This window comes from Astyanax mexicanus, chromosome 24, assembly GCF_023375975.1.
Source record: "Astyanax mexicanus isolate ESR-SI-001 chromosome 24, AstMex3_surface, whole genome shotgun sequence".
Taxonomy (NCBI): Eukaryota; Metazoa; Chordata; class Actinopteri; order Characiformes; family Acestrorhamphidae; genus Astyanax; species Astyanax mexicanus.
Window position 1 is genome coordinate 3,363,314 of NC_064431.1, and position 14,475 is coordinate 3,377,788.

At 35.6% G+C, this 14,475-nt stretch overlaps 2 protein-coding genes across 2 annotated transcripts in view; both read right to left on the bottom strand.

Moving 5' to 3' along the window:
• il17rd (interleukin 17 receptor D) overlaps nucleotides 1–265 on the bottom strand; it is a 54,310-nt gene extending 54,045 nt beyond the window's left edge. The window contains exon 1 of the mRNA XM_007251478.3: nucleotides 62–265. Within this exon, the coding sequence (XP_007251540.3) occupies nucleotides 62–250 (189 nt within the window). The 5' untranslated portion in view covers nucleotides 251–265. The remainder of the gene's footprint in view (nucleotides 1–61) is intronic.
• Nucleotides 266–8,928: 8,663 nt separating this feature from the next.
• On the bottom strand, nucleotides 8,929–13,304 carry hesx1 (HESX homeobox 1). The gene is made up of 4 exons (XM_007251534.4): nucleotides 12,867–13,304; nucleotides 10,670–10,833; nucleotides 10,376–10,477; nucleotides 8,929–9,187 (listed from the first exon to the last, which is right to left on the bottom strand). Exons 1-4 carry the CDS (start codon nucleotides 12,973–12,975, stop codon nucleotides 9,080–9,082), a joined length of 483 nt encoding a protein of 160 aa, XP_007251596.3. The 5' UTR covers nucleotides 12,976–13,304; the 3' UTR covers nucleotides 8,929–9,079.
• Nucleotides 13,305–14,475: the final 1,171 nt, after the last annotated feature.

Below are 14,475 nucleotides of genomic sequence, written 5' to 3' on the forward strand. Positions count from 1 at the left end.
CTCCTTCAATCAGCACGCTGTAGGAGAACCGGCTCGGATCTCCGCGGATCTCCGCTCTTACCTTATACCCGCATTTCTCCGGGCTCCCCCGCATCCCCGCGCCGCCCGCCTGCTCTGAACCCTGGAGGAACAGCAGGAGCAGCGCGGTCACGACCTGCAAAAGTCTAACTCGCTCAGCCATCCCTGCGCCTCGTCCATGAAGCCTTACTGAACCCAGAATGAGCAGCAGGTCTGCGGGTAGAGAGTTCATATCCGAGGAGGGTGATCTCCATCAGGGGGCGCTGGAGCACCAACACCTCCCTCCACAGATAAGCAGCTCTGAAAAAAATATAAAAGACCACTTATAAAAAAATATGAAAACCTGTGGAATATAATCAAGACGAAGATGAATGATCACAAGCCATCAAATCAAACTGAACTGCTTAAATTTTTGCACCAGGAATAAAGCAGCATGAAGTTATCCAAAAGCAGTGTGTAAGACTGGTGGAGGAGAACATGATGCCAAGATGCATGAAAACTGAAATATTGATTTCTGAACTCTTAAAACTTTATGAATATGAACTTGTTTTCTTTGCATTATTTGCATGGTTTGAAAGCTCTGCATCTTTTTTGTTATTTCAGCCATTTCTCATTTTCTGCAAATAAATGCTCTAAATGACTATTTTTTTATTTGGGAGAAATGTTGTCTGTAGTTTATAGAATAAAACAACAATGTTCATTTTACTCAAACACTTAAACATATACCTATAAATAGCAAAATCAGAGAAACTGATTCAGAAACTGCAGTGGTTACTTGAAAAGTTACTGTTTTCAGAATCAGAATACTATAGACAAATTGGTGACAAACTGCTGATAACTTTTATGGAGATGCAGATTTCATTTTCCAGCAGGACTTGGCACACTGCCCACACTGCCAAAAATACCAGTTGGTCTTAATATATAATATTCAAATTTTCAGATTTTTCATCCTGATTTTTCATTTAAAACTTTTTATCCTGAGATCATCACTGCAGGACAGTGCAGTGTGTGAATCTGTGTTTGTTCATCTGACCTTAGTTCTGGATATAAAACAAAACTATCTCTTTTTAAAAGTGTATTAAACGCTTCTACAGATCTCTTCCAACCATATAACTATTTAAACGCTTTAAATCTCAAAATACAGCTTATGAAATGAGTTGTAGTTGTGTTGTTTGTGTTATATCAGGACATAACCTAAAAATAATAAGTAACAAAGAGTAATGAGCTGCTCACTGAATTTACTTGATTAAAATTTAATTTGGTATCAATATTCAGAAATATAGGGTCTCTCATTTTGCCAAAATATATGGACTTAAGTAATGGAACTCATTAGAACCCTCCTCTAGTCTGTCTGTTTGGGTTGGTGAGTTCCTGAGACATCTGCATGGACGTGGCTTTAAGAGTAAATGTTTACATGCAGTGAAGCTGTAAATCATTGACTGTGGCTTTAAGAGACACTCACTGCTGGGTTTTAGCCAAAAATGGAAAGCGAAAGACCCACGTTAGGTTTAGGTTTATGTTTTAATGTTCCTGAAGGTTAAATGCCATTACAGAAGTGTTACACAGAATACAGAAGCAGCGAAATCCTTGTATCTTTAGGATGGCAACTTTTCAGGAGATGCAAAACCTTAAAGATTCTTGAATTTCAGTGTAAAATGTTAAAATAAATCTAGAAGAAAATGCAGAATGGTTGTGCAACATTATGCCCAGTGGTTCCTATGGTGTTGCTAGGGGGCTGTTAGCTGTTTTTGTAGTTGCTTGGTGGCTAGGCTGTTGCTAGCTGGTGTTAGGTGTTGAAATGATGTAGCTGGTGGTTGCTAACATGTTACTATGTGGTTGTTATGGAAAGGGGATGGTTACTAAGGTGTTAATGCCATGATGTTGGCAGGGTGTACCAGATGAATGGGAGGAACGTGGGATGAAACCTCGACAAATTGATGAGCATGGAGCAGTATGGCTAAATGGGTGTCAATGGGAATAATGAGGCATTAAAAGAAAATGACAAACAAATCAATGAATCAATAAATTAATCAATCAATGAATGCTGGTGAAAAATGGAGAATCTATGTAATCTAAATTAATCTATGTATGAAAGGCAGATGAAGGCTTCATGCATATAGCCAAAATAGTTGTATCTATAGTGAAGACAGTTCAGGGGAACAGTGGCAGTTAGAATAAGATCTGAACATATGAAAATGGCCTCCACAGTCACCGGACCTGAACCCAATCCAGATGGTTTGGGGTGAGCTGGAGCACAGAGTGAAGAAGGCAAAGGAACAACAAGTGCTAATAAACACCTCTGGGAACTCCTTCCTTCCTTCAAGACTGTTGTAAAACTTTTCATTTTAGGTGGCCACCTCTTAAAGCTCATTGAGAGAATGATGCCAAGAGTGTGCAAAGCAGTAATCAGAGCAAAGGGGGGCTATTTTGAAGAAACTATAATATAAAACATGTTTTTAGTAATTTTACCTTTTTTTGTTAAGTACATAAAACTCCACATGTGTTCATTCATAGTTTGATGCTTCAGTGAGAATCTACAATGTAAATAGTCATGAAAATTAAGAAAACGCATTGAAGAAGAGAAGGGTGTTCAAACTTTTGGCCTGTACTGTATGTTGAGGCAAGTTTCAGGGGAGCTAGAAAAGCCAGATGAGTTCTGGATGCACATTTTGAACAGATGAAGTCAAAACAAATCAGAGCTCTTTTCATTCTTTCACAAACTATTCAAAAAGGGAATTATAATATAATCATTGTAATGGTCATAAATTAGGCCTTACATGAACTTTGGACGTTCAGCTCTCCGCTAAAGATCACAGCAGCCGATGGGAACGGGTTTTGAGCCAAACCGTCTGGGCAGGAACACCCAGGTCCTCTTTCAGGTGATCTTGTGTTACTATTGATGTGAACATGAAAAGGACCCTCCTTTTGTCTTCAGCTTGAAAGACAACTAGAGCAGTGAGCAGGTCTGAGAACTCGCCCATACAAACAGGAATCATCTCCAACACTCAGATTTTAACTTTAGCCCTCACAGATACTTACATTAACCTTTACAACGGGTCCAAAAACTCATGTAAATTTATAAATAAAACACAATCAAGAGTAGGGCTGCAACGATTAGTCGATATAATCGAAGATGCCGATTATAAAAAATTGTCGACTCCAAATGTTCATTGTCGACTAATCGCCAATTACTCAAAGTACTGGGCACAGACAGATTTTAATTATTTACTTTCCACATTTAAAGGACAATTGTCTGGACATTTAACAGCATTGTTTCTATGGCTTTAAAGCGATAGAGAAAACTAGAAACAGGAGCCGTACTCACAGAAAGCAGAGATGGAGGGTGTGGCAGATATAATCGATGATTAATCGAATAATCAGAAAAATAAAATAATCATCAGATTAGTCGACTACCAATATAATCATTAGTTGAAGCCCTAATCAAGAGGAAGATGAATGTTATTGGTTACAAGCATCAAACAAACCTGAGCTGCTTGAATTTTTAAGTGGAGTAAGGTCACCCAAAAGCAGAGTGTAAGACTGGTGGAGGAAAGGATGCCAAGATGGATGAAAGCTGTGATTAAAAACAGGGTTGTTCCATTAAATATTGATTTCTGAACTCTTCCTAAGATAAAACCTTAGTATTATTGTTTTTATTGTTTAGTATTATATGCTTTAGATGACAAACTTTTTATTTTCGTTTTACTCAAATATATACCTAAATAGAGTAAAATTAGAGAAACTAATCATTTTGAAATGGTCTCTTATTTTTTTTCCAGAGCTATATATTCATCATTATATAAATGGCATTCGATTATTTTAAGATTACAAAAAAAATGTTTATTAAAATAAATCTTTGGACAATATATTATCTATTAAAAAACATTGCCAGGCCTACTTCTATCAAATTATTACTATATTCAGTGATTTAAAACGTTTGATCAGTAGCCTTTCAGCCTTGTATTCTTAAAGATGATCCAGCTGACTGGAGGCTGAAGAATGTTCCCACCACTCATATCAACTGATCCAGTGTTTTGGAAGAGTGGCCTGGAGATTATACCACGGGCAGCGTGTTACTTTATCCCGCTCCACCTTGTCGAACACTGCGGCACATGTAGGCGCTGTTGTGTCTGTCCAGGATGACGCCAGTGTTTTGAAATTAGGACACACATCACCAGCCCAGGGGCTCTGCAGTATCTAATGGTTTCCAGTGTTGCCCCACCAGCACTGATCTGGGAGACTTCCTCACTCAACAATGCCTGCTTTTATCCTGCTGGTGATGAAGGTCAGCTCGTTACTGATGTCTCACTGGTTGATTGGCCACTGTGGTATCATCAGAACCTCCAATGGACACACACTAATACTATGCACCAGAGAAAGTGATTATTTATTGCCAGTTTTTATCAGTTGAAGCCAGGTACTGTAAAAAAAAAAAGATGGACGCCGTGTCGCCGTTCCCATTCATTCAATGAAAATGAAGCCAATATCTTCCTCCATGTTGGCGATCCTGAAACCCGAGTCTGTAGAGCGCAGTAGAGACCAGAGGAGGGAGAAAGACTGTGGAGAGACAGCCTACTCATTTAAATAACCCCGCCCCTGAGGGCTGCCTCGAGGTCACAGGCTGCAGAGTGGAGCGGAGCAGAGCGGAGCTGAAGGTCTGTCATTGGTCCCGCCCATAACCAGCCCTTTTACATTAACCACACATTTTTAAAAATAGAGCTGAATGACGTTAAAAAAAAAAAACGAATTCTGTGAAGATATAAAAATTTAACAATATAAGCAGTGGTTACACTAAAGCTGATGCATTTAAATAATGGAGGTAGAATTACAGTATATTTGAAAAAAACGTGATTGAAATTTGTCTGTTTTGCCATTGAAACCTATGGGGATGGGTGGGGTTACACAGCTTTCTGCAACCGAACAGCAGGGGGCGCCCGACCTGTGGTGGCTTTACTTTAGAGAGACGATGCTCTGTCCAGCTATACACAGTCTATGGTTGAAGCCTACTGAGTAGCAAACCCATTAGCCTTAAATCCAGCTTCCTGGATGTGCTTTGGAGGACCATTCTAATAAGTAACAGGCTGTCATTGAAGTCAATCTAAGGCATATCCTCACTGTCCAATGAAAAACAAGTATCTCCATTTGTGTTGATTTTTAGTTTGCTATATAATTCGAACAAACAAACTGTCTCTTACACTGTGCCAAAATTTCTTGATGAACAAACCAATAGAAATACTTCAAAATGACTCTTTTTACATTGACTTCCATTGTAGTCAAGTTGCTGTTTTGGAGATACTTGTTTTTCATTGGACAGTGGAAGTGGAAAAATGGAGGCTTTCACTGTGCAATTTTCTATCCCAGATGCCTCCAAGCCCAGCGTCTGTGGATGTATTCAGACCTAAAGTGAGAGTTGGGTACTGTTAAAGAACCATTAAGGATTTTCTTTTCTGTAGTTACTCATAACATGACCTGGATGTATCATCAGATATTAAAGAAGCATGCTGAGTTTAAGCACTTGCAGCTTTTTACAGCTGAGCTTAAGCCAGTATTTTCTTATTTGAACTGGGAGATACATTACGGTAATCTGTGAGGGGTTTTTTAGCCTCTGAACCTGCACACTGCTGATTCCCATCTCCACACCCCAGGTTGCCAGGTATAGAACACAACAGCATGTAAACAGTTTGCTGCAGCCATGGAAATGAGCTGGCAAGCTGTATTTTCTGTCTAAACAGATAATCACTGAGCTTCAGTTTCGCTAAGGTTTGCGAACAATAGCTGGAAAAGTGCAGCAGCTGGTAAATAATATCGAAAACTCTATTATTTTAATTTTCATCCAAATGCTCTGTTTTACCAGAAGCAAATCGGCCCTGAACAGTATGTTGAGAATCAAGTGTGAGCTAATACTATGGCTAATGCACATACTTGTTACATATATGTCTCAGTTATTTCAGCTGTTTCCGAAAATTAACAAATTTAACTTCAGTATTAATCAGCATCACATCTTATCTAAACGGTGGTGCTGTATTATTTTTGAAAACACAGAAATACTCTCTATTAAATAGCATTAAATAGACTTGGATTGGATAAATAACCTGATTGGGGCGTCCCTACTTTTTACTGGATAGACTGTGGGCTGCCTTATTTATTTTTTTATTTTTTTTAACTCAGGCTTTAATGAGAAGTGAAGGGATACGATGGCTATTAGCCAGGGACTGTATGCTTGCCAGTTGGACTCAGAACAGAAAGTAATACTTTGATACATGTTTATTTGAAACATATTATGAAGTTTGTATTTTTTCAGTGGCCATAGCAAAGTGGATTGCTATACCGTAATCATATATGAAGCTGTGCAGCAATGAAAGAAGTGTGTTCTCTGGAATACAGGAAAGTATAACAACACTCTATGGGCCGCCTTCAACTTGTTGCTGACAGTAGTAGAATATAACCAGACTGGCACATGTTCAGCAGTATCCATATACACCAGCTATTCACTGTATACATTACACTACAACGGATAAACCTATAATCCTTTATATTTGACAATATTTGATTAACTTTACATATCTTAGGATACTTATCTTAGGTTTATGTAATGAACTGAGTTTTATACGGTTATATTCTTAGCGGCGTTCTGTTTGAACTCAGGTTTAGTACTTGGTGGGGACCATTTTGCTTTGGGGCCCCCAAATGCCTTAAAACAGCTCTAGTGGTGATCCACCAACATCAGTAGACCTCAGTTAAGGCTCTTGCAATCATTGAATACAATCAAATCATATTATATCCTGTTATAAAGGCTTCTATAAAACACTATTATACACTATTTTAATACTCTTGATTTCAGAAATGCATGTATGTGCAACAATGAATGAAGGAGCTGGTGTCTCAACACTTTTGTCCATTTTTGTGTATATAAATTAATGGCATTTATTAAATAAAGAAGAATTTCTGAAAGCTTCTTTAAGCAGGTCATTTCTTGGCCACATTTCTTAAAAAAAAAAAAACCTTCTCTGGCGCTCCCTACTGGTGTGTTTTATCATTACACTGGAAAGCTGCCACCCAGTGTTGTTCTATTATCACATACAGTCCTGTCAATCAAAACCATAAGCAATTATTTTGCATCAACATTTTCCGTGATTTTTCTTTATTAAGCATAAAAAAGTCTGACATGCACAGATTAGCCATAACATTAAAACCACCTCCGTTATACTGTGTAGTTCCCTTCATGATACCAAGGGCCCTATCGTACACCCTGCATAAGGCATGTCACGATGCTTATTGCTATCTTACACCCCGTCAACAGTTTATTTTTATGCCTTGCGCCTGCGCCTTTAAAATAGCGTATGAGTTTAGTTATAAATGTACGCTAATGGTGGTCTGGAAGTAAGGGGTCATTTTTTATCATACTAGGTTGTTATTTTGAGATACTAAATCCTTATTTTGAGATACTAAATCATTTTTATGATACTAGGCCGTTATTTTGAGATACTAAGTTCTTATTTTGAGATACCAAATCATTTTTATGATACTAGGCCGTTATTTTGAGATACTAAGTCCTTATTTTGAGATACCAAATCATTTTTATGATACTAGGGCGTTATTTTGAGATACTAAATCCTTATTTTGAGATACTAAGTCCTTATTTTGAGATACCAAATCATTTTTATGATACTAGGGCGTTATTTTGAGATACTAAATCCTTATTTTGAGATACTAAATCCTTATTTTGAGATACTAAATCCTTATTTTGAGATACTAAATCATTTTTATGATACTAGGCCGTTATTTTGAGATACTAAGTTCTTATTTTGAGATACCAAATCATTTTTATGATACTAGGGCGTTATTTTGAGATACTAAATCCTTATTTTGAGATACCAAATCATTTTTATGATACTAGGCCGTTATTTTGAGATACTAAGTTCTTATTTTGAGATACCAAATCATTTTTATGATACTAGGCCGTTATTTTGAGATACTAAGTTCTTATTTTGAGATACCAAATCATTTTTATGATACTAGGCCGTTATTTTGAGATACTAAGTCCTTATTTTGAGATACCAAATCATTTTTATGATACTAGGCCGTTATTTTGAGATACTAAATCCTTATTTTGAGATACCAAATCATTTTTATGGTACTAGGCCGTTATTTTGAGATACTAAGTTCTTAGTTTGAGATACTAAGTCCTTATTTTGAGATACCAAATCATTTTTATGATACTAGGGCGTTATTTTGAGATACTAAGTCCTTATTTTGAGATACCAAATCATTTTTATGATACTAGGCCGTTATTTTGAGATACTAAATGCTTATTTTGAGATTTTAAGCCATTATTTTGAGATACTATGTGGTTATTTAAACATGTTTTGATCTCAAAATGCTAAAATAATATCTCAAAATAATGTCTAATTATAAGATAGCAACTTAACAATAAGAAAACAATGTGCTGTTTATTGGATGGTTGAAATATAATATATCATAACATAACATAGTAATATAGGTGGTTGGGAATATTGATATTTGTCGCTAGAAATGCCAACAAAACTTAGGTTTTATGTCCATTTTCTACAACAAACGAATACACTAAGTATTCTAAGTAACTCCAGTTACTGTTCCTGCTTTTATAGAGTTATAAGTGAGAGTGTTTGCCAGCTGCTTATTCGATTTTTCTGTTTCTGCATTTGTGTGTTTGGGAGTGTGTGCAATTTTGATTGCATTCAAGAGCACTAGTGCAGTTTAAAAGATGATGTTGTTGGACTTTACTGTTTCTTTTATTCACAGTGAGCATTCCTCCCTCTATAACAGAGTCATTATCTCCCATATAATCATCCTCTATTATAACTATACTTTAATCAAACTGGTCTTTAGTGCAGCTCGATATCTAACATGAGCACAGAGACTTCCACACTCTCACAGTTAATGCACTGTTTTATTCATCTCACAAAATAGAACCACTTATTAAGTTATTAAAACAAACATCTTAAATACAAATGTGCAGCACTTTACAGTCACAACAGAATATATTACAATATAATAGAAACAGTAATGAAATATATCAGAGTCACTGCTGATCTCTGCTCTGGAGGCCGGTGATGACTTTCTTCACCATGAGGAACTGAGACTCCCGGTGAGATCGCTTCAGCTTCGCTCGTCTGTTCTGGAACCAGATCTGAGAGGAGACAGAGAATTTATTAACACATTTAATTCATAATTCATATCAACATTCATTACAACATACAGAATAAAGTTGCACAATATATAATTCTAGTATTGGAATTATAATTTTTACTTTTCATTTTCTCAATTTTGCTCCCAATTTTAGCTAGGTCAATTGTCCCACCCATTCAGTTGCTTCTCAGCTGTATATTCCTTATTACTAGTGAGGCCACAACACAAGGAGGGTGAAGACTAGCACACGCCTCCTCCGATACATGTGAAGTCAGACTCCGCCTCTTTTTGAGCTGCTGCTGATGCTGTAGCATTGTCGAGCAGCATCACAGCGCTAACGCTCGGAGGAAAGCGCAGCGACTCGGTTCTGATACATCAGCTCACAGACGCAGCCTTGGGCTGATCCACATCACCCTAGAAGTGATGAGGGGAAAGAAAGAGCGCCATCTACTGTACTGTACCCACCCAGAGAGAGAGCAAGGCCAATTGTGCTCTCTTAAGGATCCTACAGCGGATGGCAAGCTGCATGATCGAGATTCGAAACAGAGATCTCCCGATCATAGTGGTAGCGATTTGGACTGCTGGACCACTCAGCATCCTTATTGGATTTTTTTATTTAAATATCATTAAAAATATATTTAAAAAAACGTAGTTCAAAATTTCTATTTTTACAATTAAAATAAATTGCCTAAATAAGTTGCATTGCTTCATTTAAAATGCCTTTTAACAGGGACAAAATTGAAAATTTGAATGATCCTATGTATATGTAGTGCCAAACAGTCATATTTAAAAGTAGTTTAAATGTTTGAACACTAGTCTTTAGATATTAAAGGATTTGTTCTTTTGCTGTATTATACACTGTTATATAATCATTTAATGTAAAAAAAAAAAAAATGATTTTCTGGCAGCGGAGGTACCAGAAAATGTCTTTAAAAAGTGGCTGCTAGAGCATTTCTCTTTTTTATATGTATTTTTTCTTGCTTTTTACTTACAGTTATTAACTGTATTTGACAGGGATGTGTCAGTATAATGTCTGGAAAATGTAAAGTAAATGTAAAATGTCTGAAAATGTCGCTACTTTTTTAATGTTTCTTTATTTTAAAGATTATTTTGGTAAAACTGTCGAATCTAAAAGCTGTAAAATGTCAGTTAGTTGTTCATTTCCATAGTCTATGATTTTTCTCTTTACCTGTATTCTGTCCTCATCGAGGTTCAGTTTCTCAGCGAGTTCCTCTCTCAGATCAATTCCAGGGTATGAATTCACCTGAAACACGCTCTCCAGAATCTCGATCTAGACCATAATTAGAAAGAAAGAGTCAGTAAGTCAGTAATACACACATCAAATTTCATAAATATGAGGTTGTATAATATTTTTCAATACAGATCATTTTATTGCAGTAAAAAAAAACAACAAAAAAACTAATTATATACATAAAAATAAAAAAAAATCCCCAGAAATTTAATTCCCTCGTGCTGGATGTACCTGCAGGCTTGAGAAGGCTGTTCGAGGTCTGCGGCCGATGTACCAGTTGAGGGATCGTCTGCAGTTTTCCACTGGAGTCGTGATTGGGCTGTTTTCCTCCTCGACCATCACGTCCAGAGATCCATCAGCTGTTACTGCGTGACAGTTCTGTGTTATCGGGACGTCTGAAAGAATTAAATCACATCAGTGACCTTTTACTAAATGCACTAAAGTATGCAGAAACCCCTTCAAATTGGAGTTGGGCGATATGTCGTAAATATCAATATACGTGTTGATATTGTATGTGACTTATTATATTTTGTATCAAAATTAATATTTATATTCCACACAAAGCTACCTTTAAAAAATCCTAAAGACAGAGCTCTTCAAAGAGCACTTAATCTCCTAACACCTCTAACTAACTAACTAACTACTTCTAACCTCATTGAATAAAAGCGTATACTAAATGTAATGTAATGTAATATAATTTCCCAGAAAGATCACACAAGAGTGTTTTGAATGGAAATGATTTGAATGGCTTGATTTCCAGATACGACATACAGATATTAAGATATTAAAATGATATATATAGTACTTTCATATTACAAAGCACAGACTTGTGCAAATTAAGTCATAGAAAATTTGTAATTAATTTTTTTTTCTGTATCACTGTACTAATAAACTATAATATATATATATATATATATATATATATATATATATATATATATATATATATATTAATTATACTCTTTTTTTTGAAAGCCAGACAACTTTGGATCAAAAAGTTCTTGAAACATATTCAGTTGATGATGATGTTTATAATTATATATAGTATATATACATTAATATGTATAGTATAAATCACTGACAGTAGAATTGGACTGATTCTAACTTCTAGTGTAAAGACTCTTCTCTACTATATACTGTATAACTGAATTAATCCCAGCAGGCTGGTTTCTTACCCCCAGATTAATCCTATTCATGAATGAATTGATTTACAATGCAGATTCACCAAGGCTTAAACCAGACTAATGAGTCTTAAGCACAGACTAACTGATTTAATTCCTGCACTTTACAGCTTCACTTCCCAGACCCAGATTAATCTTAATCCCAGCCTAAAAAGACTTTTCAGTGGTAAAATCACCATTCAATTAGTAATCTGCATCTAGTTAATTTAGCCCAGTAAGGACTTTTATGTTAGTAGGTCATTTAATTCTGCTGGGTTGATTCAGATGTATTAGTTCATTCAGAGCTGTAACTGTAACTTAATGGAATATAATAAAGGAACAGATATACTGTAAAGTTGCAGCTCAGCTCAGAAATTAAAAATTACAACACTGTTACTTATTTAATTACACTTTAAATTGTAATTGTAAATAAAATGGTTCATTCAGTTCTACAGTTGTGAAACTAAATAATAACAGGATTAACATTAACAGTTTATTGGCACAACATCATATTTTTATTATTTAAAAGAATAATGCACAAAGTGTGTTATATTACCATTATATTTTGTATTTATGGCAGCAATTGTGTTAATACAATACATTGGCATTGTTAATTTGTTAAATGTAAAATTACTTAACAAAAAACTTAACTTTCACAAAAAAAATATTTAATGTAAAAATGTTTGGTCAATTTCTACTACTTTGTTTGTCAAGAAAATGTAGAGGATTATTAGAGCTATTAAAATGCAAACATAATTAACACATATCTACTGTATAGGCCACAATAAAAAAAAAAAAAATTATATATATATATTGTCCTTTTGAAATCTGGCTGTTTTTGAACCAACCAAAAAGATGTTCCACAATAACCTAAAATAAATGTTAAATAAAAATAAATAATCTATTTTTTGTCTGACTCCATTAAATGTTATGTAACTGTAATGATAGCATATTGTGTTTGTTTTTTTTTTTTACTTATTTTTTTACTTAATTTATCACATCACAAAAACAAAGAAACATATAAAGCATTTAAAAAGAAATTGCACATTAAATACATATATGTCCCTTACTTCTTTTCTAAAATGTTTAATTTAGTAGACTTAAGGAGAAGAAAAAGTGTGATTTATTGTGATTAAATTGATCATTTTTTTGTCGATTGACATCAGTAATAAAACTGTTTACTTATTTATTGCTTAGCTATTCAAATTTAGCTTGCTTTCTAAGTTTAGAGCAGTGTATAAACAGAAGGTGAGGCGTGATGAACCTACCAGTCCAGGGTCTGTAGGGGATGCTGATGGTGCTCCTCGGCTCTGTTCTGCCCAGCCCTAAAATACTGGCTATAGTGAAAGCAGAGGGTCCTGATCTGTGATCCGCCATCAGTGTGTGTCTGATGAGAGTGTGAGAGATCGTGAGAGAGCTTGTAAGAGCGTGAGAGAGTGTGTGACAGTGTGTAAGAGTTTAAGAGAGTGTGTGAGAGAGCGTGTGACAGGGTGAGAGTGTGTGTAAGAGAGTGTGAGAGTTTGAGAGAGCGTTTAAGAGTGTGTGGAAGTGTGGAAGAGTGTGTGAGAGAGTTTTTGAGAGCATGTGACAGTGTGTGAGAGTATGTGTGAGTGTGTGAGAGTTTGTAAGAGCGTACGAGAGTGTGTAAGAGCGTGTGTAAGAGTGAATCCAGTCAGTCTGAGTTGCAGAACTCCCAGAACTGCAGCTTTTAAACAAACCCCGACCCGACAGGATTTGAACGGGTGCTAATTAATCTGAACCGGCCCCTCTCTGTGTGAATGGACCTGAGGGGGTGTCAGGTAATCCCGTGTAAAAACAAAGCCCCCCCGCTACCCAGGACCCCCAAATCTGCCATTCACAAACAAAAACAGCCCATTATTTTTAACCACCAGGTAGAAAATGAGCTCCATCCCCACCGAACGCTCTCATTTCCCCTCAGCCGAGCGGAGAGCATTGTGGAGGAGCAGTCAGCTAGCGAGTAATCTCGTTTAAAATAATAATAATTAATAATAATGCTAATAAAGGAGGAGACTTAAGACTATTACAGCTAATCCTCTTGAATATTCTCTGCTCTTGTCATGCGCAGGGATGGCTGAGTCCATACAAACCCACACAATAGCATTTCAGCGAGCGCCACCGGCTCGCCTGATCACTTTTCCCTATTCAGTTTTAAGTAAATAACTTATTAGTTTGTTATTTGTTCGCTTGTTGGAGATTTGGGCTCACTCAAACCTCCGTTTGTCATGCAAAGGTAGAGGCTAATTACAGCCATTTAAATGCAAACTCAATGCAGGTCAATTAGGCTCAGGCTGTAAATGTGAGCAGCTAGCTAAATGCTAAAACAAGGCCTATTGTGACCCTAAAGATGCTTAAACTAACACCTCTCTACTGTATGAGCCACAGTAACTTAAAATAAATAATAAACAAAAATAAAGGATTTTTTTACATTTATACATTTCTTATACATGTCTTCATTGTCGCACATTGCCATAAGTATTTTACTTTTTAAATATACCAGTTAAAAATGGTCCAAAATAATTTAAAACAAATATTAAATAAAAAAATTATAATTTTACACTGACAAAAAAAAAAAAAAAATCGCTTCTCCACTAAAGTTAGCATTTTATATACACATGCAAATAAGCCAAACTCTCTACACACTGAATTCTGAATTGACCAATAGAAAGAAAATTTTTTTTTTTTAAATAAATATGAAATAAAAATAAAAAAATCTTTACATTTATATAATATATTATATAAAACGTGTAAAATAATTTTAAATAAATATTTATAAAAAAAAAAATTCCATTCCCCAGTAAATTTAGCCTATTGAAGATACACGTATCAATACCTTTTGAATCAACCAGTAATATAAAA

What these genes read in the sequence shown, in the direction of transcription:
- hesx1 (XM_007251534.4), bottom strand. Translation starts at nt 12,975, where the DNA reads ATGGCGGATCACAGATCAGGACCCTCTGCTTTCACTATAGCCAGTATT. An exon ending in CAGCCTTCTCAAGCCTGCAG is followed by an intron (nt 10,478 to 10,669) that starts GTACATCCAGCA and finishes ATTATGGTCTAG; the next exon opens with ATCGAGATTCTGGAGAGCGT. An exon ending in TCGATGAGGACAGAATACAG is followed by an intron (nt 9,188 to 10,375) that starts GTAAAGAGAAAA and finishes GTCTCCTCTCAG; the next exon opens with ATCTGGTTCCAGAACAGACG.